Source organism: Amphibalanus amphitrite, unplaced genomic scaffold, assembly GCF_019059575.1.
Source record: "Amphibalanus amphitrite isolate SeventyFive unplaced genomic scaffold, NRLGWU_Aamphi_draft 000584F_arrow, whole genome shotgun sequence".
Taxonomy (NCBI): domain Eukaryota; kingdom Metazoa; phylum Arthropoda; class Thecostraca; order Balanomorpha; family Balanidae; genus Amphibalanus; species Amphibalanus amphitrite.
In genome coordinates, this window is record NW_024882078.1 from 321682 (window position 1) to 348401 (window position 26720).

Sequence of the window (26720 nt, forward strand, 5' to 3'; positions counted from 1 at the left end):
CGTATATAGCGAAGTCTGTGGTTGAGCATAATTAATATAGAGAATTGCTAAATGCCCTCACTTTTACTTCTTGAGCGGCTTAAGTGGACGTTTGTGATGTTTGACTTCGCTGGTGATCAGTTGTCATGATTTTCCAAAAATCTCCAAGCTCAATCGTTCAAATGTGCACAGTGCACACACCATGCACCATTGAATCCAAAACCAACGCATTAAAACTGCAATGAATTGTGTATTAACAAATTGGCGAGTCGCCCCTCACGGGGCACATGGGTCGATGATCGGCGAAGGGTGGTTGTTCAGCGGCCTCTCTCGGTCTATTCGAACTGCTGGGGCGCGGAGGCGTACGCGGCCGCCTGTGCCTCGGCGTTGGGGTCGACGGGCGCCACCGGGATGGCATCACCCTGAGGCTGGAAGCCCTTCTCGTCGGCCACCCAGTTGATGGTGATGTCGACGGGGTTGCCGTTCTCGTCGGGGGCAGTGAAGCTGTAGGAACCGCGCTGCACGGTGCCGGCCTCCTCGCCGATCTGCTTCAGCTCGCCGCTGACGTCCTGCGCGGCCGGGTCGGCCGTCTCGTAGGCGTACTGGAAGGTCCGGCCGTCATCCGACTGCGACGAGGTCATACGCAGGATGCCGAAGTCGGCGAGAGTCTTCTCGACGACCTCCTGGGGCCGGGCGGCGGCCACGGCCACCAGGGCGAGAGCGACCACCTGTCCAACAGAGGGCGAGGGGTCAGGTCAGAGGAAGGGGTCAGGTCTAAGGGGAGGGGTTTAGAGGATGGTCTGGGTGATAGCATGGGTTATTCTGGAGATCAGCTGAGAGAGTGGCCCATTAGCTTCTGACAAATAATGACAAATGCTTTGTCTTTTTTTGGGATATAAATAAAAAAACAAATGAAATTTGACTTATCACCGATACACGAGAGCCGCTAACATGGCATAAACGCGAAAAGATATTTAGCACGATATCTATTGGGAAGCCTGCCGTTTTTAGGCATTGAACAGTTTTGCAAAAAATAGCGTCTCTTCAAAATTAATTCGAACCCTTACACGAAACTTATAGACAAATGACGGCTTTAAAATTTGTGGTTTGCCGTTTCCATCCCAAGGTGGTGGGTGGCTCAGCGAAACTGCTTTCTTTTCCAATGCACTAAAAGCGATCAAGCAAAAAATATTACGAGAAATGGAATCACTATGCTTCTCTGTCTTTTTGGTCCTCTCCTGCGGTCTTCTCCAATGCACTAAAAGCGATCAAGCGAAAAGTATCACGAGAAATGGAATCACTGTGCTTCTCTGTCTTTATCAAGAGTGAATTGCTTAAATTTGCGTGACATCTCTTCGATCAAATATTTGTTACGATAGGCGGTTTGAAGTCACCTGAACGTAACGCAAACAGCTTTCTGCAGCTCTGCACTCAGTGCCGGCCGGTGTACTCACGTATTTCATGTTGAGTGTGTTGGTGGGCGAGGATCACTGGAATGATGTCTGCTGCTGTCCGCCGGCCGCCTTTATACCTGTCCGGTGGCTGCCACGGGGGCGGACAGGTGACGGTGGGGGAGGGGGGGGGGGACAAGGCCGCCGGCCAGTCGCGGGAGCCATCTTCACCCCGCGGCCAGTCCCGGCTTGGCAACACTGCCCAAACGTCTGGCAACACTGCACGGTAGCCAGCTGCAGCTCCGGAAGCCAGCCGCAGTGTTTCGAAGCAAACTCTCAGGCTGCCGCCTTTGCGTGAGATGAGCTGGTGGCGGCCCACCTGGGCACATTAATGAGCGAATGACACTCGACAGGAATTTACGAGGCGACGTAAATGATGTATGAGTGTGCTCGTGTGGAGTGGCGTATTGATGGAAATATAGAATGGGGATAAGGAAATGTCCATGGTTAAACCCTCGCCGGACCTATTGGTTTTCTACATACGCGCCGGCCGAGGGGGGGGGGGGGGGGCGGGTACGACCCCCTCGCCGTTTCGCCCCTGGTGGAGCTAGCGCGTCGCGGAAAAACGAGCGTGTGCGCCGTTACGAGACGCAGAGATTGGTACCCGATTTTAAGGTCCTAGGTCAACCGGTGGCCGCTGAGGTCAGGTCAAGTGCCCTAAGGTACGGTTTAGTTTTTGGTGAATACCTTCGCAAAAAACGGCCGCAGAGCCGCGATTTTGGCAGCATCGTGTTTGCCTCGCTCAGGCGCGTCGAATGATATACTTTTTGTTTGGGTCAGGGGTCAACTTAGGGTGTTGACCTCAGGTCACGGTCAGGTCAGCGCCCCCAGGTCACGAAGCTGGTTGAAAGAAGTCATGTCGCATATCATTCGATTTGGCAGGTCTTCCGGAGTCCATTGGCTGCTTTCCCGACTCGCTAGCTCAAACTGATCGGGATTTAGGTATTGACGAAAAACTAATATGACCCTAATGACGTCATAAATGACGTCCCGCAAGGTCAACATTGCAAAAGTGACGCATCTTACCTTGCAAGGAGTGCATCAAATCACGATTCTGTGTGCTTGAGGCAGTTGGAGGTCGTTCCCGGCGCCAGAATAGCAGTTTTCATTTTTTCCCCATTGACTTATAATGGTGAGGTCACGAAAATGACCTGACCTCATATGACCTTTAGGAAAAATCCGAGATATACAAGTTATGAGACTCGTAATGGATACTACATAGATCCTGCCAGTTTCATTTCCCTGTGAAAGCTCCTCTGGCAGTGAGGGCGTTGCGAAGTTGCGACATCTGAAGACCGTGCAGAGGTTCACTTATGACGTCATAGGTCAGTGACCTGACCTGACCTGAAAATGCGGTTGGTGTCAAAAGATCTAGCTTGAATCAAAGGTCAGGTATGCCAAGTTCTAGCTCTCTATCGCCAGCGTGTTCGGAGCTATCGCGAAAAAAAACCTATGGGGGGGGGGGGTGGCACCCGCCCCGTGCCGCCCCCTCGGCCGGCGAGGGTTAATTCACAATGCATAGGAAGCCGAGTTGCGTTCAATCGGATCATAGACATTCATTCGGTATTCAACGAAGTAAAGTATTCGGATACCTACTTGACTTCGTTGCGGGACCGGACACAGCAGAAAAAGGACAAAACGCTTAGCCAAATTAAAAACCTCCTATTTCTCTTTCTCATTGCCTTTCTATGATTCTATTGATGCTCTTTGTTGCATATTCATTAGTTAATTTCTACGTGAGAAAAATGACAAATTCGAATGAGTTTCGGACGTTGCTGGGTCCTAGGGGTGACCCAAATGCCTCACCGGCTTCGCCATCTGAAAAGTGAAGAAGAGTGGATTACGATCGCGAAGAATGGGAGAATTGATGAAGCGCTTGAATAGTGTGGCTCTTATTAGTCCACACTGTTGAGGAAAAATATTTACTTTTGAGAGTCACTGCTGAACAGTCGATCCTTTCAACACATGCTTATTGATTTACAGCCGGCACTTTCAGCACATTTGTTTCAATGCTAGACTAGGTACCGATCCATCTAGCATACTTATCAGTACTGAGCAATTGATCCCTTCAGAATAAGGGTACTTATTTGGTCATTGCTAAGCTCCTGATCCCTTCAGCACATATTTGTCAGAGCTAAGCCGCCAGCCACACAGCAAACATTTCTCTGTGCTTACTAATGAGCAACTGGTAGTGAGCGCCGGACGGGCTGATTTGCGTTCAGCGTCAGTCACCAACCCGGCCTTCTCATACCTGAACCTAAGCCTGCAGCTCTCGGCTCCGTGTTTGGCTTGAGTGCCTACCTATACCTTCAATGGATGCATGGAAGCATTTTTGGCATTATGATCGCAGACTTTTCACTACCAGTGATCTATCGCTGCATGCAGAACAGTAGTTCGTCTGGCTCGTCGCGCCCTGTGCCCGCCGATAAGAAATATGTAGTGGTGCCTGCTTCAGAAAATGTATGTCCAATGTCCGTCCAATGTCCTTCCAATGTCCGTCCAAAGCATCCAATATCTTCGTCGACTGTTCGTCCAAAAATGTCCAAGCAGTCATTTGTCCAAAGATGTCCGAAAACTTCGCACTAATTTACACTCAACACTGTAACTGTTATTCAATTTTGCTTTCAATGTACCTTATTGCCAGCCCAGAAGTGTTTACCGTATCGAGAGAGCTGAGTTTTCTATTCCTATTCGCCAACCAATGCTATACGCGATTGCTTTATAAAATTGCTGCGGTGTAGACTGTAGCAAGTGATCGTCCAATGCTGTTCAAAGCCTGGCTGCCTTTGTGCGACCAAGGCAGCAATTCCGAACATGGGACAAAATCTGAATTCCGAAGGCCTAACTTCCGATTGGTTCCACTAATAAGAACTCCTGCCCTGCTCCCAGTACCAGACATGGTGTCAGGCGGGCCACGTACTCTGCCACCCTTCCTGGTCAGTCGGTGGGCCCAGGGTCAGATCTTACCAGATCTATCCAACACCCTGCTCAAGCCCAAATCAGACGACGCATTGCAGAGTTTAGACTAAAGCGGATTGGTATGCGAAATGAGCTCCGTTCACGTGAACAGAAGCTGATGCGCAGTTCTCAGAAGCTATTCGGCCTGTCGTTACGCAACCTCGATGACATCATTCTAAAGTTATCAAGTGATTATTTTAAGACGTTGAAGTTATTCTGCCTGAATGTAAGGAGTCATCAGTGGTCATATCTTGAAAATGTCGTCTTGTCCATTTCCCTTTGCAGGAAGCGGATTTCATGAATTGCATGGAATTGCATGAAGTTAAAATAACAATTTCATATAGATTACATGAATTGCACGTTTCAACGCGTTTGGTACCTACTTAATTTGTTTTCAGGGAAAAGCCTATTCAAATTTCCTGTCACTTTCGGAACCGTCTAAACCAACGTCTACACCAATAGTTCTTGGCTCCTTCCGGCGGAAACCCTATCAGCTCACCTCCCCATGTAAATTGACATAAACGACCTCGTTTTCCCTGTGGTGTTCTGCTGGGACTTGGGACTGCAATCCGCCACAGGCCACAGCCACAGCAAGCCAACTGTCGCGTCGGGAAGAAGCGCTCTGATGTCGGCAGCGGAGAGAGGTGTCGAGCTGGGCACCGCAAACAGCTGGTCACCGCCAGGATAGCGACGACCGCGGGGGATGGAATGACCGCAGAGGTAACGATGACCTCAGTGACCTTCAGCCGGTGTGAGTGCGGTGGCTTTTTCACCGCTCTTGAGACCTCAGCTCTGCGGGCCGACGATTCACTGGGGGGGGGGGGGGACAGGGATGAGACGGAAATAGGCCACTAACCACTAATCAAGGCTATACCCACCTGCCTTTAGCCATCTACCTCTGTGTGAGCGTATTGATCATGACGAGAGGAATCTGATGGTGTACTTACAATTTTATGGCCCTTCCTTACCCATTCGTTGACCTTCTAAAACAGGTAACGCCAATCCCAAAACCGAGGAGCTAAAACATGGGATGAGGTTTTTCGATATTCAGTATTTCCAAATTCGAATTTCGCTTTTATTTGTTGAAAAGTGATGCATTTGCGACATTTGAGGTAGGTAAATCAGGTCCGGCCAGGCCAACCATCAGGCGTGGAGCAGGCCAATCATATATTTACCACCACTGACGATTTTGTCACATGAGGCATGGGCTCAAAAACCTATTCCCAGCGCTCAAATGAATGCCACCTCGAAATAAGCCCTAAAAACTATATTGAAAAACTGAAAAACAAGAAGAAACAACCAAGGTCAACAAAGGTCAAAGACCTTTACCTGACTTTCATGTCACCTTGACACTCACAATGACCCATCGGACAAGAAACACTTCACATTTTGGCACGTTTCTAATGCAAACTTTAAATGCGCATTCATTAGCAAAGTATCAGTGAAATCGCTGCGCCTGTGTGTTTCCATAACGTGCTACAACGCTGAGGTCGTCTTATGCATACCGTGTGTCACTTGCATCTGCCGGTATGCACCCTACAGTCACATGCGAGGCTCCAATGTCACGTCACTCACACGCATAGACAGACGTCTGAGATTGACATGGCATGTCTGTTCGGCTGTTTACGCTGACATTGCATGGCAGCTTCATTGTGGGCGAGTTACCTTGAGAGCAAAAACAGCACTCGGCTCAGAGCTGACCTCTGTCGGTTTAGCAGCCTCTATCGGTCGATCACGGGCTCCTTTTCAATGGTGTGATTTCAGCAGTTCAGATGTGAGTACGTCAATAGAATTAGATACGTATATAAATGTGGGCGAAAAGAGTGGCGATGAAACAGAAGTACTTAAAGAAAGAGTGTTGCCAGAATGAAACAATGCGCTCAATAGCAAAGCAATTTTTTAGCAAGGCATGGTAAACAAAACCAAAATTATTTGCTTTTGTTTACCATGCTTTACTAAAAGCTCGTTCTCTCAGTGTTCATTGTTCTGATTAGTGCATGTATCATACCGGATGTAGGGTCGCACTAAGTCACCTAAGTCCTCTGACTGGCCAAACAGCTGAGTTATTTGACTTATCTGGGAATCATTCAAATGGCATACTGGAAATGCTCATTAGTGAACGGCAGAACTGCACCTGAGAGTTGAGTAGTGATAGCAAAACCTATCGTCTCTGATGAGAACATCGTGAAGGGCACTCCTCGGCTGCGGCTGCCGAACCTTGTGCTGGTCTTAACAGACTCGATAACGATCGGTAGGATCGGTAGGATCGGTAGAAACTAATTAATAATTAGGCATGCTTGTTTCTGATATTGGGCAATGGGCTTGCCTGGTCCTCAGCTCGTGGTTCTATGACAAAACGTCACAACAAACTCCTTAAGCTGAAGAATATGCCATTGTTAAACGGTAACGTGCTTCTTGTGGCTGGATTTGTGATAGGTTGGGTCTGATTAGAAATAAGGATAAGGCCGATTAACTCACATCTCTTTTGAGCTATTAGCGCTATGCAGGAAGATAGCACACAAGTGCGGCCTTACAGTTTATCTCTTTGACCATAGTTTATGTAAATTTAGCGCGCCATCAGCTGGTGTCTAATGTTTTCAAGACGATCACAGTAAACAATATTTCCCTGACTGCAGTCTGCATCAACCATGCCTCGAATATTTGATGGACATGCGGTTTACAAGGTCGATGGTGAATGCGATGTCTCGCTGACCCATTTAGCCTGTTTGATTGAGGTAACGGTCGGGGAGAACTCACCGCCGACAAGCCAAACAAAGCTGAAAACAGCGGTCACTGCATAAACAATGAGCGAGAGGACCCAACACGGTTTGAGAGAACAACAATAGCCATCATCACTAGTGCAGACGCGACACATAGCGTCTACGTCTAGCGTCAAATTAATGCTGCTCTCACTCCCGTGGGAATGTTGGCGTCATTTTAGTTTTACGGTGATATTTTATCCATAAGCGTAGGAACCATGGGTGCAAGGGTGCAGCTGCACCCACAATATTTCTCCAGTGGGTGCAGACAATGTATTCTGCACCCACAATAATCTGAACCAAAAACCCCTTTTCTCATCAACACTACTTTCCATGCAGCACGGCAAATTCAGGATATGTTGCCCACTATCCATCTTTCGAAGCATTTGCTTTTGTGATGGTCTTCAAAACTTACATTTGTGCTGAAGAAAAAAAAGGAAATGGAGCATGTGATTGAACACATACCGAGCCGATAACCCACTGTCAAAATTTTTAGCCCGATATCTTCGAAAATGGCTAAGTTGGCCGCTTTTACTTTTTGCGGTAGTCAATATTGACAATATTAACCCTTGCAATTGTGCGGCGTTTTCCAGCTTCTAATCTGTAGAGGGAGGGAGGGGGGGGTGATCGAGCTAGAGCTTCGTGGAAAAAACGAGGATGTTGCCCGTGACGAGAGGAAGCCGATGATACCCAATTTTAAGGTCCTAGGTCATTGGTTGACCTTCCAGGTCAGGTCAATGTTCCAAAAGTCGGGAAGATCGGGACCTGCTAGAACTGCGTAAAGTGAAGCTGTTAACGGGTTTTTCGGGGTGCTGATCACGAATATCATGTTAGTTTTGATGACAGATGATTTCTTCATGCATTTAGGCCAGATCGGGTCAGGTCAGGTCAGGTCAACCATTAGGCGTCCTACCGGCTATCCAAAGTAGTTGTCAACTACCACTGACGGCGTCGTAGCATGTTACGAAGGCACTAAAACTACTTCGTAAACGTTCAAATGGATGCTAAATTCGAAATCAGCCCGAAAAACTACCCAAGAAACATGCAATACTCGAAAAAGTGAACCGAGGTCATCAAAGGTCAATGACATGACCTGACCTTCAGGTGACCTTCACACCCACCGTAATGCATGGGACGAACATAATTTCACATGTTTGGACGTCTACAATCACAAAAAGACTGGAAACGCGTGGATAATGTGAGCTGACATACGCCAAATCGCGAGTCCGGCCGAACATGGTCTCCAGAATCAGGTCACAGGTCAAAGGTCTTTTGGTCATGAAATTTTCAGAGTAGGTGTAAACCTGATCAACTCGAGGGTACTTAAAGTTTCGTCGCGGTGGGCCCTGGTCTTTGGAACTTTTAAATGAACGATTGGATAATACAAAAAGTCAGTGATGTCAGCGGGGCACAGTCAGTGTTGAAAATGGTAACGTGGCAAGCACAAATGTAGTTGCTAAGGCACCACAAAACATAAATTTAACGTCCAGCACTTATCAGACACCAACACCGTTATTTTCTTATCTAACGGACAATCTAATGGTCTGTTGTAATCATTTAGACATAACATAATAGTAAACGGATGACAGCACATCCACAATTCGGCTATATGAGGCGTATGCCTATCAAATAATCGAGACGTTTTAGATGCAAAGAGGATGACATCAAATTAGAGAGCGTTTGCACAGGTAGTATCATCCGGCGTTAGCCGAACAGCGGGCTACTCCAGGGCGAACGGAGGGCGAAGCTGCTACTCCAGCGCCACCTGTGACTACAGCGACGCCAATTTGGTCCGTGTTCGAGAGGATCTGCGGCCACTGCTATCGGCGCACTCTGCACTGGCGCCATCTGGCGCTACGGGTATCTTCGAGATGATACCCGTATCATGTCATATCATGACGGACACGGACATGTCGAGTCATCTGTCTAAATAAATCTGTCTATATTTCGGTGCATAATTGATGAAAGAGTTCGGAAAGTCACATCAAATGTCACAACTATTGTTTCAGAACAGCACCAGATTTCATTTATTTGACTCGGGTCGTCTAAGTGGCCCCGGGCCTTTGATTTCGGACGTTAACTTCTGAGTGTAGTCGGTTTCAGGTTTCAGTCCGTATGATTAAGTATTGTGGCGAGTCAATCCACGCTTAACAGCGGACGTATGTATGGGCGGCGGTCGGCCCGTGTCAAGTGGATCAGCGCACCCATGATCACTCAACAACTAGATAAATTGCCATAGTTACTATTTAGTCATTCGTCAGTGGTCGTATTGCCCACTATCCTCCCCGGGTAACATACCTATGAGCTGTCTTGTGTTTGATCAGTAGTGCAATGCGTGTTCAATGCGGCTGTTGGGTCTCCAGCATTGCAACGTTGCTCTCTAGTCTCTACTGCATGCAGAATGGGGCACACTTAAGGTGTGGTCTTCTGACGCGCTGCTGAGCCACCAGAAATCGAATCTCGTTGCGAGTCGAGACTGCGAGCTCAGCCCGGGACCTGTCTCACGCTCATGGAACTGAGAGAGGTATGACTAGCGATAAAGTACGGTGAGTGGTGACTATTGCTCCGAACGGGTCAAGTGAATACAGCGAGGTCTCGGGACTCTGCAGGACACGCTGCCCCATCATTTGCCTCAGTTACTCGAGAGGAACTGTACTTTGGCTCGGTTTCAACATAGATGACCTTGGTTGACGCTGTACTCTAACTTGTGGGGCAAATATTCGCCTCACACCACAAATCTGCAAACCAAAGGCAGCCCGTACAGGAACATGCTATCCGCTAGAAACAAAGTACCTATTTGCTACGTTAGGTCTGTCACCGTTATCATATCTTTCTTTTCTGAAGGTGAGGCAATGCATTCGCTACTCAATGATAAAAGCCGATAGACCACGATCTGGTTATCTGGCATTGTTTGCCCCACGCTAGTTCAGGGTACATGGCGAATCCACACAGCCTTAGGCGTACGGAAAGCAAAGCACTTAAAGGGCATTCAATGACATTTTGATTGGTTATCTATCTTATTTATGATTTATCTGCCAGGCAATTGATATCAAAGCAGTGCACACGCAGCACGCCCAAAAAGACTTTCCGCAAAGCCACCCAGTGCATCATTTTTTTTTTTTATATTCGTACGTTGGATAGCAACCATGTAATTCAGTCCCGCGGTATGTGGGCGATCCTCACAGCCTCCCATCCCACCATTATATGGCCACAGCCACCTGATAGGTAGGGTGCACTACATTCGTTGATGTCTAACAACATCTGATAATGCACGGACAACACGAGCTGAACTCAATGCACTCACACAAACGACGTAGCAAAATAACATCGTGCTGTTTAGTGTTTAGGCACCAAAACAAACCACCGAATCGCGCCTGGAGCCGTGCCAGGGCCTTGGCACGCCGGTCTCGCGCCGTCAGTCGCGCCGACGAGTCGCTGGGCCGGTGGCGGTCTCCTCGGCCGGCTGACTCTGTACCGTCTCAGCACGATGACCGAGTTGAACCGGCCGACCGGGGCCGTTGGACCTTGACCTCTCGCCGGACCGTTTTGAGGAGACCCGGGCCAGAGCTCGCGCCGAGCACCCGCTATCTGGCTGTTCGAGAGGGCAGCAGACGGCCGCGATAGCGCCGTTCTGGCTGTCTCTGCGGACCTGCCCTGTGCTCGGCTGACGTGGAGCGGCTCGCGGCGGGTGCAGTGGGTGTGGCGACCTGCCGAGGGGTGCACGGGGTGCGGCGGACCGGTGACGGGTGCAGTGAGCTCTATAACGGTACCGGCCGTGTACGGACGGAGTGGGGCCGGCGATGTGGCTGATTTGGACTGCGCTCCTGGCGCTGGCCGTGCTGGTCGTTCTCGGGTACCTGGAGAAGAAATACAAGCGATGTGGAGTTTACACTCAGCCAGGTGAGTGACGGTCGGCAGCGGCTCTCAGCGGCCGTACCAGTCCAGGGGTTTTCCGATGTATAGCAGGTAATGGGTGATCGTTATAGACTGGGATTTTCTGTTTTATTTAGTTCGTCCTTCCGCCTTTCGATTAAAGTCGTGGACATTAAATTCGATATCTCCAGGGAAGAAGTATCTGGCTTTATTTGAGTAAAATTTGCAATTTAGGATGACTTTTGGTTCGATATAGCCTGCATATACCCCGTCCGTGAAAATGCAGATCTTTTGATTCATTGGGACCTCTAAAAGACCTCTAAAATATCATTTATGTGCAAAACTCCGTTGTATTTCGATAGAATGTGCACAAATCCGCATCTAACTACACGTTTATATAAGAAGAGTTAGGATCAGGCTGGGTTTTGGTGCTCCAATGTTTACGGAAGCGAACTTCCACGAAAGCATGTGTGCAGCGCTCTAATTGCCCTACATATACCTAAGGCTAGCGTAAACACAATCTTAGAGCGATTAAGATTGCACTAAATCATCATGAGCATTGAACACTGATAGCGTGGAGCGTGCGACGTAATATACATACTTATTACTTATTAATACATACTTTACGGTGCGTTCACTGGAGATTAACCGTGCGTTAATTCGAAGGTAGCCGTGCACCAATTTAAATTGGTGCACGCGCGTGCAGTGATGACTTTCTCGACTGAAGTTTTTCGGAAGGGTCATTGACTTTATTCTAAGATTTCCCATAAAGGGCCCTTTTTAGTGGCATGGACTAGGTTTAATTTTCATTTAAATTCGCACCGTAAAGCATGTATTAATTAGTTTAACACATGGTTTCCGTGCATAAATGGTTTTAACGCACTCGTGGATGGAATGGAGCACTTGTGCGTTAATGCACTCGTTTCACTCGTGCATTAACACACTCGTGCTCCAATCCATCCACGTCGTGCGTTAAAACCATTTACACACGGGAAACCATGTGTTAATATATATTATTTGATTGGGCTCACCGTGATAAAATATGACAAAATTAATAACATTCCTGTCGCCGGCCGATAAAAAAGGGGTTGGTGACGCCACCGGCCACTGATTGTTTATTGGTGGTTTACCAAAATATGTTTGAGATAGGGAATTCGATTTTTGCTCAAACTAACCTTTTCATTTAATTGTACACCTCTGAACAAGCTACCTCATTCCCCATGGGCGCATCAGGTCGCTGACCTATAACATCGTATGCAAGACTGCGTGAAACCAAAAATACTGTGATTTCGTGACTCTATATCAGTGTTAGGACTTATTTCAGAGATAAATGCAAATTTGAAAGTTCCCAGGAAATTACCTATCATTTGCCTTACTTCGATTTTTCATACGCGGCTATTGCAGTGCTGTAATACCGTGAATGTCATAGTACAACGCGTTTCACACTTCACAGGCATATGCTACAGCCTGAAACGTCTATTGGCGAGGGCACACTTCCAGTTTGTGCGCCTTCGGCGCTCTCCACGCGTCAACAACTACAACTTGTACGCGGACGACTACGTGAAGCAGAGCTTCGTGCCCAGCCCAGAGGATGAAGACGCGGAGAGCCTCCGGCCGCTGGCAGAGCCCGAGGTAGGGCGACTGGTCGGGTCGAGCCCGGTCGGCGACTCGCACCCCTCTCCGTGGCTGCTGGGCTGCCGTTGCTGCCGGGAAGCTAGGACGGCTCTGAAACAAAATGCGTTTTTTTTTAGCCACAATGACGCTCCATGTGATACTGCTATTAAAGGCTACATCAATGCCTACAAACCCATCCATTTTCCACAAAGTAGATGTGATGCTTAACAGTGACACGAAAAAAGGCATACCTAGAAAACTTGTCAGGTCGACCTGTCCCAGGGAGATGGATGCACAGATGTACTTCTGTGAGATGGCGTGATCCATGACGGTAGTAATTATTTCAACCGTGAGTTCCTGTCAAAAACGGCTTTAATTTTTAAATGACATCATCGTGCATTTTATTTCATATCTTGCATTTTATCGATTGCATATCTTACACGATTATGCCCGTTCCGCGCCTGTTGTGCAGTCCCATGACGGCATCACGTTCTTTGGGAGCGACTGTGAGGGCCGGCAGCTGCTGATTCGCCTGGTGCGGCGCACCGGACGGGAGACGGAGCTGCTGCTGCTGCTGCAGGTCAACGGCCAGCTCTACCAGTTGCCCGGTGAGAGCTGCAACTGCCAACGGCACACTATGTATAGCTCAGCTCCCGAGCTATTTTGCCGTCTCAGGATCCTGGCTGAAAACTATGTCTCAGCTCATACGCAAGATAAGCTGTGTGGGAGTGCTCGGTGAAATCCAATCCTTTCACTCCTAGACTAAGCTAGCTAGTGGACACGTCCTAAAAGTAAAAATCGAGTCAGCGTTGTGACTCGGCAATTGCCACACATAACGAATACCTTTGATATCGTGTTTCTCCATGGCACCTCTAGTGTAGATACGTGCTAGTTCGACCTGCTCCAATTCAGCCTCCATACCACATCTCGTTATTTCGGCCAATAATTCGTGCCGTACTCTCAGGTATGCCGGATACGACCATCTACAACACTGGCAGCGGCTGGCGGGCCGGGGCGTTGGCTATCGAGTGTGTGCTGCCCATGAGGCTCTGGAGGATCAGCTACCGCGGCCAGCTGCGGTCAGTCGGGACGAGACATGGTTACGAGATGGGAGACGGGTGGAAAGGAAAAAGAAGGATCATGGAATGACTTCGTGCATCAAACACCGAACGCCACTACGTGTCGTCGATCTATGTCCTTTCGATATCTTATCATTAGTCCATTAGAAGCCTGTTGTGCTTGCTTATGCTCGGATACTGGCGATTTTGTTAATCGTAAATATGCAAAAGTATGTTGCTATCCACCATCGTGTGCGGAGTCTTCGGACTAAATTACTCACCCTCACGTCACCCTCACCCTTTGTTCTCCGTCCCCAGCCGCTGTGTGGCCTCTCAGGAGGGCCCGGAGGAGGCGGGTGACGCTGGCGCCACCTACGCGTCCCCCTCCGCCGGGGAGCTGGTGCCGATGCAGTTCAGCCTGCTCTGGCAGCCCCTCTCGGCACCCTGTGACCTGCGAGAGTGCGAGACTGACCTGATGGCCAGAGCGGTGGCCTGCGAGCTCTGGACGCCCGAGTTCCTCTCACTCATGGGGTGAGCGAGACGTGATGTGCGGCGCTAATCAACAGACAAAATTATCCGTATACGTACACGTACGTACCTACCAGAATGAGAAATTATGAAAGGCCCTTCTACAAAATAGTGACGTCTTATGAAAAGTATTTTGCATACTCAAGTACAGGGAAAAGGAATAGCTGCAAGGCAAAAAGTCATAACAAAGCTTACAGACTTGCTGTTATTTAGTGGTACCAAGCTTTTCTGACAATTTCCCATCACAGTCAATATATACGTTCGATGACGGAGGGTTTCATACCTCCCTTACGCCGCTGCACCCCTCACCCCGCAGGTCGTTCTCCCTGGACGGTTACGCCCAGTTCGGCTGTATGCGCGGCCAGCTGACGGTGGCCGGGGCCGCCCCTGAGGAGGTGTTTCTGCGCGGCCCGCGCCAGCACCGCTGGTCGGACGGCGAGGGGCCACAGGCGGCGCCTCGACACCGCAGTCTGCGCCTGCAGGCGCGGATGGCCGACGGCAGTCAGCTGCTGCTCGCTGCCGACAGCTGGCGCGGCGGCATTTCACAGTGAGTTTGGAGGAGCCTCACAGCTGACCGGGAGAGCTCATCTTCATTGAAATATTTCTTCGTAATTTGTATACTCAAGTCACTATATTTGTAGGCTAGTGTTATCATGATTTATCATGGTGTTTGCTGTTTTGCAGCTTGGTGTACGGCGTGTACATGGGAGCCAACTTGCACATGTCACCGATCAAGTCCTGCAACATCAGTCTTCCAGACCTGGCCGAGGAGGGCGACATTCCCAGCATCTTCAATGTCATCTTCTCCGGTCAGTCAATCTGTCAGGATCCGATGGCGCCACGGTTTTACCTACATACTCGGGGGCTCGAGCCTTCCTTTATGTGGAAAATGGCATATGATTACTGGTTAGGCAATATAATAATTCAGAACGAGGGAAGTTATTGGATAGTGCTGTACCTTGTGTGATTAGACATCGAAGGCCGCCCCAAGTCGTTCAATCTATTGATAAGCATTGCGGTACAGCATCACTCCAGGCGACTACCGCTAGCGCCATCTATGGGCGTGATTTGAAAATGCCAGATCCTTCGAACCTCCGATGAATACGAATTCAATATAACTAATGTCTCTTCCATAGATGGCAAAAAGGAGCACGCTATTGCATGCATAGCGACAGGCAGTCCGATCTCGTCCTTCTCCGAGCGCCCCTGGCGGTGGATCAACAAACTACAGGTGGCGGATACCTGCCTAGATGGAGTCCAGGGCACCGCCATCCTGGAGTTCGGATACCGGTAATAAAAGAACGACAGGATGGAATATTGATTCCCGTGGCTATATGATGTTCCTGTCTGATGATTATAGATTGATACTGTCTAGGCATATGGTGTCCCTATGATGTTGGCCGGTATGAGTTGAAATAATTAGATTTAGACCCGGACCCGGGGCTCAAGTTTCTCGATGCCATGTTATCCGTCTAAATCATTCGATGATATCCACTCCTCTGACCGTTTCTGTACCTGCAGCTACTCGGGTCCGTGCCCGCTGCGACCGGAGATCTCCCTCCCTCTGCTGGTCGGCTCGGAGCTCTCTGCCGTCGAGCCGCGCCGCGTGGTGTCCCTCTCCGACCCGGCGTGCCGCTGCGAGGCGCTGGTCGGTGGCAAGGCGTGCTCGCTGGCGCTGCTGACCGAGCTCGACCTGGCCGAGGTGGTGGTGCCGCGCGGCGCAGTGGTGACGGCTGAGGGCTACCGTCACCAGCTGCAGCACCAGCCAGCGCTGCGGCGCGCCGCCGAACGGGTGGTGAGGGTGTCGGCCGGACTGGAGGAGGGCGACCTCAGCCAGGTCTGTGACAGGTGAGTCCTGGGTCTGTGACAAGTGTGCGGTAGTTTTATGGCAGGTCGGTGACAGGTCTGTTACAGTTGTGTAACAGATGGGTGACAGCTTTGTGGCGGCCGGTAGATCTTATTCTAATGTTTAGGAATCCCAGCTCATACCAGCGACCTAAGCCTTCCATTCTGCCTCACCTCACCGCCTTACGCTGCCATTTCCAGCACCGTTCAGGAAATACAGAACACACCGGTCAGCCAGCAGATCATAGATGAGCTGGAGGCGCTGCTGGAGGAGCAGTTCGGAAAGACCTGGCCCGAAATGCGCTTCGCCGTGAGATCGTCGGCACTAGGTAAAATAAAGTCGAACAGAACAATGTCTATATTATTAGCTATTCCTCGTATTACTTACGAGTGTCGAATTGTTTTTTCTTCAGGTTCCTTGCATAGCGTTCTTGTTTAACAAATGACTTTTTACGATGTTTTTGAGGGATATTGCACTCACAGTCATTTACCTGGAACCAATATGACATTTTTCAACGAAAATAAGTTTATTGGCTTTGGTGTCACGCTCGATTGGCAAACGATAAAATTGAACGCCGAGTCATCCACCGTTTCTTATGCACCCGTCTAAGCCCTCCCCTCCCTCTCTCCCAGGTGAGGACGGCGAGGAGCTCTCCTCGGCCGGTCAGAACGCCACAGTCCTTGGCTGTCGGGGCCGGGACCAGCTCCGGGCCGGCCTGGCGCAGTGCTGGGGCTCGCTGTTCGCGCCGCACTCGGTACAGTACCGCCGCCAGCACGGGCAGCACATCCACCCGGGAATGGCCGTGGTGGTGCAGCAGATGGTGGCCTCAGAGGTCAGCGGGGTCATGTTCACTCGTGACCCGGTCACCGGCGACCCGTCCCAGATCAGCATCACGGCCAGCTACGGACTCGGAGAGGTTAGTGAACAGACCGATAAGGCGGCGGGAGAAAACAGACGTGGTATTTGTTAGAAAGAAATGCCGTTTTTATAACGGATGTTTAATTGTTGCTTGAGTAACAATCGAGCATCTTTTGTTTTTAATAATGCTTTCATCGCAAATAAATTCAGTGCATGTTATCCCTTTGGCTGTCGTACACTTGATCTCTTTGCCATAAGGTTGTGTTTATTGCATAATTTTAGCGTTTTTACGATTGTTTCCAGAGTGTCGTCTCGGCCAAGGTTGATCCCGACACGATCACAGTGAGTCGGTCTCACACTGATGAACTGGCCGTCTCCGGCCGCCAGCTTGGAACGAAGCAAGTCCAAACGGTGATGACTGGTAAGATAATTTGCTACACTGAATATCTTCTGGATGTAGCGTTATTGAAACATTACGGAGCGCTATTACATTTACCGTACCTTAAAACTGATTGTTAGCTCCTACACACACAGCCCAATTCACTGAATCTGAATCATGTGCCTTTGTCAGCGGCCGGCGGCACTGCGGAGGTTCCGATCGACTCCAGCGCCGCCGCCGCCGGATGTCTGTCCGACTCGGCCGCCCTCCGGCTGGCCAGAATCGGAGTCCAGCTGGAGAGCGCCTTCGGAGGACCGCGAGACGTCGAGTGGGCCATCTCAAAGGTCAGTCAGTCAGACAGTCAGACGGTCAGAAAGCCAGATACTCCGCCAGGCCGGCAGGCCCGCTGTCAGACGATCAGGTAGGCAAGCAGGCAGGTAGGTAGACAGGACGGATTAAATATAGTTACTTTTGGTTATGTGATTTATTTTATATTTACATAGTGATGTTTGTTGGAACGATGGCAAGATTTGTGTCATTATATGCGACACAAAACTTCCTTACTCCCAGATTTATTGAAATACGGACGACCGAGCCATGTAAACATTACCGCAGCAATTGCCCTAAAACAACAAAACAGAAAACAGAAAAAAGCAGCAAGCTAGGCTGTGCTGCAATACACTCTGACAATCAGACTGTGCTGCAATACACGTCTGGTCGGTAGACTGTACCGCAATGCACGCCTGAGTCACATACTGTACCGCAAAACACCTCTGGCTGGTAGGCTGTGCCGCAATACACGTCTGCCTGTTAGGCTGTGCCGCCGTACACGCATGTCTGATTGGGTGGTCCGCAAAACACTATTGGCTGGTAGACTGTAACGCAATACACGCCAGGCTGGTACACTGTGCCGCAATACAGCCTGACTGGTAGGCTGTGCCGCAATATGCACCTGTTTGGTATGCTCTTATAATGCACGTCTAGCTGTTAGACTGTGCCGCAAAACACCTCTGGCTGGTAGACTGTGCCGCAATACACGTCTGCCTGTTAGGTTGTGCCTCAGTACACGTCTGACTGGTAGGCTGTGCCGCAATACGCACCTGTTTGCTAAGCTGTTGAGCCCGGCTAGCTGTTAGACTGTGCCGCAATACATGTCTAACTGTTAGGCTGTGCCGCAATACACGTCTGAATAAGCAGACACTGCTTGATGCAAATTTCTAGCGGCTTTTACAGTCAGAGGACATCAGTCAATGAAATTGATCGTTTTAGGAATCAGTTACGATAGGTATTTCGTTCACTGACTGTTATGTGATGGATCATGGAACAACAGTTATGTGACTTGCGATTGCACTCTCCGTATGAGATTCAGTTGTCTTCACCACGTGATGTCGATAACGCACCCTTCCCTGCCCGAACAGGACCAGATATTCCTGCTGCAGTCCCGTCCGGTGACGTCTCTGGCCGGCTGGTCGGAACTGGAGCTGACTCACGAGCACGACGCGGCGCTGCTCACGGATCACGAGTGCATCACGGGTGCCAACACCGGGTCAGTAAGGCGACTCCGATACACTCCTGCAGTGATTGTCGTGAGGCGGAGAGGGGAGGGATCGATTCTTAACCGGGTGGGGGAAGATAACGTAAGGGAGGTGTAACTTTAAGTAGTTCGTGAACATCAGCGAATTGATGTTTACGGTGAGTTGAAGAGCAGTTCATAATATTTTATTAAAAGTACCGGTATACTATTGATGACGTTTTTAGTGTAAGCTCTAAGTTTTCAAACTCATTTCCAATTTTACTCCCTTCCCCTTTCCACGTCACCCCCCCCCCCCCCTGCACCCTCCTCTGACCGGCCGGTCTCGCCGACAGCGAGGTGCTGCCGAACGCCATCAGCCCGCTGTCTATGGACACCATTGCTCGGGGCATGGAGATCGTTTCGGACACGCTGCGCGCCTTCTTGATGGGAGTAGAGAACCCGTGTCCGCCCTACGCCGGCCAGTACTTCCCTATCACACACTTCCGATACATGATCGACGTCACAAGGGTGGGTTCGGTGAAGGCGTCTTAGTCCCACTATACGTTTTTACCTTTTACAGTTCTTGATTTGCGGTTTCCCCGTTTTACGGTTGGACTTAGACATAACCATTTAGTTAGGCGTCAATGTTATTTTTTGTCTACCTATAGTGCATACAAATAGCTACGTTTGCCATTCACGCGATTCTTTCCGTGTTTTGACCATCCGCGAGTTCCCGAAGCTGCTAACTAAATGTCCTCATCGGCAGACGTTCATGTCTTCTGTGCAGTCGTGGGAGGAGGATGACGTCGAGAGGGCTTCTGCCATGACCATATTCGGCCACCTGGTGGACCTGAAAGAGGCCAGAGCCACGGCCATCCGCCGCTACGGCGTGCTCAGCCGCTATTCCAGCATCCACCAGCAGATCTCGGCTGCAAGGGTAAGGGATGCTGGTGGCGATCAGGGCCCAATGTTTTAGCGCTGTTAATTCCAGGCTGATAAGCCACGCAACAAATGATAAATATACAGGCTGGGTGTTCGATTCTAACTATTGCGTATATACTACTGACGGTGATTTCCTGCACTTTGCAGCATGAAGTCTCGCCACGAACCGGTTGGATAGCTAAGTCGAGTGTGTCTGGCCATGTGAAGACGTTCAGCGCTCATGTTTGCCAATCCCCCACAGTTATCACATGCCCTGTATATGCTCATGATGTTAGCACATTTCTCTTCACTTAGCATGAGTCTTCATATCCACTCGTCAAATAAATATCTCGAAAAGGAACCGGCCAAGAGAGCTGAAGAACCTCCTATTTCTCACTCCTCACTACCTCTGGTCCGCAGCTGGCGTGGGGCTGCAGCGGACTGGTGAAGCGTGCTCAGGAGCAGTTCGGCAGGTTCAGGATCAACACGGACGGCCAGAGGAGTCGGACGGCCCAGCAGCTGTTCCGCCACATCTGTGGCCAGCTGCCGCAGCTCAAACAGATCACTGAGGACCACATGTTCTGCACGACCACCGGCAACATGCTGCAGATCGCGCTGCTGGTCACACTCTCCGAGAACGGACAGAGTGAGCGCCCGGGACGGGACCGGGACGGACAGGGACGGAACCTGAAAGGGACTGGGTAGAGACTGCAGGACTCGGGATAGTCCCTGTCTGCCACAGAGAAGCTAAACTTGGTCAGAGTTAGATACTCAGGACGGCATTCTGTCACAGTCATGCCCGACCCTAACGTTCAAGAACCTCAGTTCATTCATCACGTATGTCCAAAGAAATCAAACTTTTGCATGAAAGACTGTCAATGCTAAATGTCGATGCATTTTCAGACGCGTGGGACCAAGACATGTTCTCGAGCTTCGCTGTGCTCCTCTCGAGCTGTAGCGGCGCTGAATCGGCCGAGGTTCCATCGTCCCTGAAGGTAAGAGGAAAAACTTTTATCGTGCAGGATTTCCCGTATTACAAATGCAGAACAATTTTAATCAGGACAGTCACAAAGCATTTGAGCTATTCACGTGGCTCACCCTCTGACCCTCCGTCTTCACTCGCCTAGCTGACCCGCTGACCCCACACTCTGTACAGCGCCTGTCGCGGCTGATTGCCGCTACCGGGGACGCCGACGAGTTTGTCTCCGCCTCGCCGGAGGAGGCACTCGTCTGGCTGAAGACCAAGCACACCGTGGTCGCCGTCACGTTCAAAGACTTTCTGGCCACCCACGGTCATCGGGCGGTTGCCGAGGTGAGCAGCATGTTCTTGCTCTAAATCGCCCATCATTACCGTATAAGATACATGATCTTGTTTCATGCCTGCTCGTGTCGTCACTCTCTTTAGTTTTCAGCCGAGCTAACTCCAATATTTTCCGCAGAGGTGCGTGGGATATAATATACATACGTCCGGGCAGATTAACTAAGCCAATGGGAAAACTTATCAGGCATAAGTTATTACGAGCGAGCGAGCGCAGCGAGCGAAGTGAGTCTTTTCAATATAACGGAAAAATCTCAGTATGAGCGGCCCGGCCCGGCCCGGCCTGTAACGCTTTTGAGAGGCTTATATCTCAGTAACCGCTGGACCGATTGGCCTGCGGTCTTTTTTGTTGGGTAGCCCCATCCCTTCTACCCCGCAATTGACAACTTTTGATGCATCTCAATGACCGTCGTGGCACGTGCCACGTGAAAAGTCAAGGGTGTTCAAGCTGTTTTGCAAAAGTAGTGATTTTGAGAGGCTCATATCTCAGCAGCCGCTTGGGCGATTGACTTGCGGTAATTTTTATAGGGTAGCAGCATCCCTTCTACCCAAAATAGGATACTCTTGATGCATGTGGGTCATCCCCAGTGCACGTGCAAAATACAACAATAAGAGGTGCCAAATTTGTTCCCATTTCAGTAACTCGGTAATTACTGGGGCGATTTCGCTGAAACTTGGCATACAGGTAGGCACCCACCAGGCAATGCATTCTCATGTGTTGCGGTTAGGGTGCTACTGCGCGTGCGCACGTGCAAGGGGCGTTTCCAGATCTCGAGAACGGCTGGGCCGATTGCGCTCAAATTTGGTACACGGTTGGGGACCAGTTAGTAGGGTGCCGTGCAAAAGTCATTTTGGACCCCGTTTGCACGTGCGCACGTGCAGAATGCCGCTTCCAGATCTCAGGAACGGCTGGGCCGATTGCGTTCAAATTTGGCACACCGCTAGCGACCAGTTAGAAGGGTGCTTTGCGCAAGCCCGTTGGAAGCACCCTCTCGCCCTTCCGCACGTGCAGGGCTCACTATCTCGCTCGCTCGTTCTTCGCCCAAAAGGCGTTTTACTGGTTTTGTAAACTTTACTTCAAATTCACCACCGTAACCAGTACCACCATTTGACTACCGCGACTAACCGGGGACTGTTCTCACCTCCCGCTCCCGCTGCAGATGGACATGCTGTCGACGCCGTGGGAGCTGGACCCGCGGCCGCTGGTGGCGACGCTGCAGACCATGGTGAAGAACGCCGACTCCCTGGAGGACAGCAAGGCGGAGGTGGACGTGACGCAGGCGCTGGACCAGCTGAAGGTGACCGTCTCCAGCCGCAGTAGGTCAGTGGTGACGGTGACAAACGTCAACTAGTTAAATAGGATAGCTCGTTAAGCATGTGCTTGTTGGTGTAATGTGATGATACTCCTAAATATCATTGCGACTTAGAGGTTTTCAGATTAAGCTACTCAAGATTACGTGGTCTGGTGTTTCGTCTTTTTCTCCCAAATGTGATGTTTCATGGTTGCTGGTGGATTATGTCGATGGCTTCATTCCGGTGTAAAGATTTCAAAAAAGCTTACTTAGCTTTCGAGGTTTGACGTGTCGTCTCACGCCCTGCTGCTGTCCCGAGTGTGACGTACACGTGTCTGCTTCCTTAGGAAGGGGCTGGCGTTCCTCCTGCCGTACGTACGACAGAGCGTGGTACGCAGGGAGTGCACCAAGTCTCTGCTGGTGCGCGTCCATCACCAGTTCCGGCTGGCCTTCAGGTAATGCTGCGACTCTCCGCGTGCGTCGGTGTTGAGACGTAGTTTGAGTCGATATCAATTTTGATGTTTACTCATCACTCTTCTTGCTATAAGTATGTCTCAGTTGTTGGTTGCCTACAATTTTAGAAAAATAAGCGACAGATAAATGTTAAGCCTTCGTTAATGTACCCTCAATATCTTACTTTCTTCAGGCGCCTGGGTCAGCTGATGGTCCACGAAGGCCGGCTGCCGGACGCCGAGCTGGTTCACTTCCTGACGCTGCGCGAGCTGCAGAACCTGCTGGATACCAGGTCACCGGCCATCGTCATCAAGTCAGTCGAAGCTCTTCTTCATTGTTTGTGTCATAAGCCGTCCGTGTTTTTGTGTCAATGATATAAGTATAGGCCTTGATTGCTCGCATCTTTTCGCACTATTTCGGTGGTTCCATCTGCCTCACTTATTCACTGGCACCCTCATCATGAATCTTCAGAGCCTCTCGTCGACGTCGGCTGCTGCCCAAGCTGAACCAGCTCAAGTTCGTCGAGGTGATCCGCGGCATCCCCCGGCCGCTGCCGGTCCAGGAGCCGGTCCGCAGCGCCGACGGTCTGGTGGTGGTCAGGGGCACCCCCGTCTGCCAGGGTCGGGTGCAGGGCACGGCCCGGGTAGCACGCTGCATCGCTGACGCCGCTCAGATTCAGGTGAGGGAGTAGTGCAGGTGTCGGAAAGGGTGGAATTGGGGTACTGTGAGGCATTGCAGCTGATATTAGGCGCGTTATGTTGTTTCCGAATCGCATATTCCTGATGTATCAGTTTTTGCACGAAGAAGTAGAAGGATGAAGTTCTTAGAACATGAGTGTGAAGAGAGATGTGAAGATAGCTAGTCGAGAGAAAGGGAGAAACACGCAGAATACAAAAAGAAGGCTAATCTGTCTCACAACCCTTTGAAAGTCTGAACCCCTCGATCCACCAGCCCCGCTGACCTCCGAGCCTCTCGCCCTCAGCGGGACGACATTCTGATCACGCACGCGACGGACATCGGCTGGAGCCCGTACTTCCCGGTGCTGGGCGGCGTGGTGACCGAGCTGGGGGGACTCATCTCGCACGGCGCCGTGGTGGCGCGCGAGTACGGCCTGCCCTGTGTGGTCGGCGCCACCGGCGCCACCGACGCCTTCCAGTCAGGTCAGTGGAGGGATGGGAGAGGCGGATAGTGTGTGGTGCGAAGGGGAAGTGACTGCTTTTTGCATTCATCGATCCCATGCTCTAAACAAATGATTCTTTAGGCCTAGTTCATAAATGGTACGTTAGCGATGCTTTAGGCAGAATGGCCGACATTTTTTTCTCTTACCTTGTTTGTGCATTTTCGTACCACTTCACATTTTTCCTGACCTATTTCAGGGGACACGGTGATTCTGGACGGCGCGCTCGGCACTATCACTCGAATCGCGTCTGCCAAACCGGAGTCTGAGGATAGCGGGAAAACCAAAACTCAGGCTGATACGCCCAGACGTGAGCCCGAGAAGCCTACACCCAAGCCTCAGGCTGAGACGCCCAAACCTCAGGTAGAGACGCCCAAGGCTCAGGATAAGACACCTAAGCCTCAAGCTGAGACGTCTAAATCTGAAGCTAAGACGCCCAAGTCTGAACCTAAGACACCCAAGCCTCAGACTGAAACGCCAAAGTCTTGGGCAGAGACGCCCAAACCGCAACCTGCTACGCCCAAGCTTCAAGCTGAGACCCCAAAACCTGAAGCTAACACATCCGTGTCTGAAGCTAAGACGCCCAAGCCTCAGACCGAGATGCCGAAACCTCAGGCTGAGACGCCCAAGCCTCAGGTACAAACGCCTAAGTCTCAAGCTTCTACGCCACAACTTCAGGCTGGGACACACAAACCTCATGTGGATACTCCTAGACCTCAGACTGAAGCGTCCAGACCTCAGACTGACACTCCCACACCTCAGCCTCGAACGCTCAAACCTGATGTCAAGCCCGAACCTCAGTCTCAAACATCCAAGCCTCAAGCTGGGGTGCCTAACTCTCAGGCTGAAGCGACAGAAGACATGCCAAAGCAGCTTAGAGAGTGACAGGTAGCTCCACTCGACATCTTCAAGATGCCTCGCTACTCTGCCTGGAACTTAGTGAAATATGATGTTATTTATGAGGGTGTTAAGCTATGAATAGGGATCTAATGATGCCATATAGCCAGGTGTGGTGCCTGGCGCATGTCTATCAAAATGGGCTTTGTTTTATCGGATGCCATGACAGACTGAGAACGGTACGGCTAATTAAATGCGATCTGCGAATATTTTGATTCTGCTCAAGTACTTGTTCGTTGATGGAAATGAATAGGTATAAAGTACCATGTTGATGAAGAGTTATTATCGCATATAGTAAATGAATATATGGAGTTTATGCAATATACCAATGTTTTTTTTTTTGTTGATCGGAGTTTGCTCTAACGATGGTCTATGACGCTACATTTCAATCCGCACCACTTTATGCAATCACGGTTACAAGGAGTTTGCAGGACGGCGCATCAGTCAGAGTCAACTATCTTCATGCCGCTCCGGCGGTGCAGTGGTCAGTGGAGCTCTCCCCGTCTGTCGGGCGCCCAGGCCGACCACAGCGCCGGTCAGTCGGCCCCAGACGACGCCAGGCCTGTCCACCCCGCTCTGTTTACACTCGGAGCTGCGCCCGGCGCAATTGGATAAATATTTACCGGTGGCGGCGAGCCGCGGCCGGCATGTCCGTCCAAGGGCCCGAGTGGTGCGTCCCGTCACCAGCAGCCACTCGGCTCCAAACATATACGGACACGTCTATACGATGAATCCCGTAACTACGCCCTCACTTATTAGAAAATATTTGATAGGTTTGGCTATGTCGCAAGGCTTAACAAATGTTAAAACATAGTTAGATTCATCGGAATTGCAACATGAGGTGTTTCTCGTTAGACCATTCTCGGTACTTTTGCTTCAAACAATATTGTTTGATAACCATCAACATCATGTACGAGCATTTCGATTTATGAGCTCTCTCAGGTTTTACCATTGAGCATGCCTGCTTTAGAATACCACCGACTTATTGTGTGTAACCCACTATATCAATACACTCACGCAAGTGAATGATAAAGACACTTGAACAAGTGTTAGAAAGCATGACAGCGTAGGTATCAGCCCTGATTACATAGTCAAACAAAGCAGTGTTGGATAACGCTTGATGCATCAGTCTAAGACATCTTACCTCGAATGAGGGCCATTCTTTCCGATGCTGTCCTGGACAAGCTAGAGATAGAAAAGTTAACCAGGACGGCGGCCGTGGGCTGTCATCTCACTATTTCTCGGCGGTAGTTTTGCCCCCATGTTTGTCATTTATCTTTGTTTAACTCGGTTGGATATGGATAATTGGATAGTCACCGGTCAGTGACCCAACGGTTTGCCTCCAGCTTCCCCGAGATGACTCTCGAGCATAGATTGCTCTTCGGATTGCGCGCCTACCACGAATACTCGTATAAGGCGTATTTCCCGTTCAAAAATGCACATGGCACAGTTCTCTATAGTGCTCTTCATAATAAAAAAGACAGCCTGATTTATGACCGCATAACACGAACAGTGTTCAGTGGGTTCGTTTCCACCTGACTCGTAAGATGGCGATCTAAATTTGAATCTAGCGCATGGGAACACAGCACGTGTATGCTGGGTATCATCAGACAGAGCCAGCGTGACAGCAAACACCACAGTTCCCTAGATAAGACAGGCACACAAAGGCGTCGTTGAGGGCGCCAGCGTACTGCGTGTCCAGAGAGAACCATCCCAGCTGCTGCCCCTATGAGTGCAGTAGGTATATATTGCCGCTGGATGTCGAAATAAAGTCGCCTGCTGCAAAGGTAAACACACCCCAGAAATGAGGCTATGTTTACAGTGCTGGACCAGAGAACTATGCAGC

General features: G+C 50.2%; 2 protein-coding genes across 2 annotated transcripts; one reads left to right on the forward strand and one right to left on the reverse strand.

Moving 5' to 3' along the window:
- Nucleotides 1-209: 209 nt before the first annotated feature.
- LOC122394313 (larval cuticle protein 65Ag1-like) lies at nucleotides 210-1494 on the reverse strand. The gene is made up of 2 exons (XM_043391100.1): nucleotides 1434-1494; nucleotides 210-707 (listed from the first exon to the last, which is right to left on the reverse strand). The coding sequence occupies exons 1-2, from the start codon at nucleotides 1440-1442 to the stop codon at nucleotides 315-317; spliced, it is 402 nt and encodes a 133-aa protein (XP_043247035.1). The 5' UTR covers nucleotides 1443-1494; the 3' UTR covers nucleotides 210-314.
- A 9241-nt stretch (nucleotides 1495-10735) lies between these two features.
- Nucleotides 10736-25199, forward strand: LOC122394308 (putative phosphoenolpyruvate synthase). Its single transcript, XM_043391089.1, has 25 exons — nucleotides 10736-11047; nucleotides 12474-12652; nucleotides 13107-13242; nucleotides 13599-13713; nucleotides 14011-14223; nucleotides 14537-14767; nucleotides 14905-15029; nucleotides 15357-15510; nucleotides 15742-16068; nucleotides 16267-16394; nucleotides 16699-16982; nucleotides 17228-17345; nucleotides 17496-17647; nucleotides 18722-18849; nucleotides 19170-19344; nucleotides 19583-19753; nucleotides 20158-20383; nucleotides 20641-20732; nucleotides 20894-21049; nucleotides 22216-22376; nucleotides 22695-22802; nucleotides 22994-23113; nucleotides 23272-23479; nucleotides 23783-23960; nucleotides 24177-25199. Exons 1-25 carry the CDS (start codon nucleotides 10948-10950, stop codon nucleotides 24860-24862), a joined length of 4671 nt encoding a protein of 1556 aa, XP_043247024.1. The 5' UTR covers nucleotides 10736-10947; the 3' UTR covers nucleotides 24863-25199.
- The last annotated feature ends 1521 nt before the right edge of the window (nucleotides 25200-26720 follow it).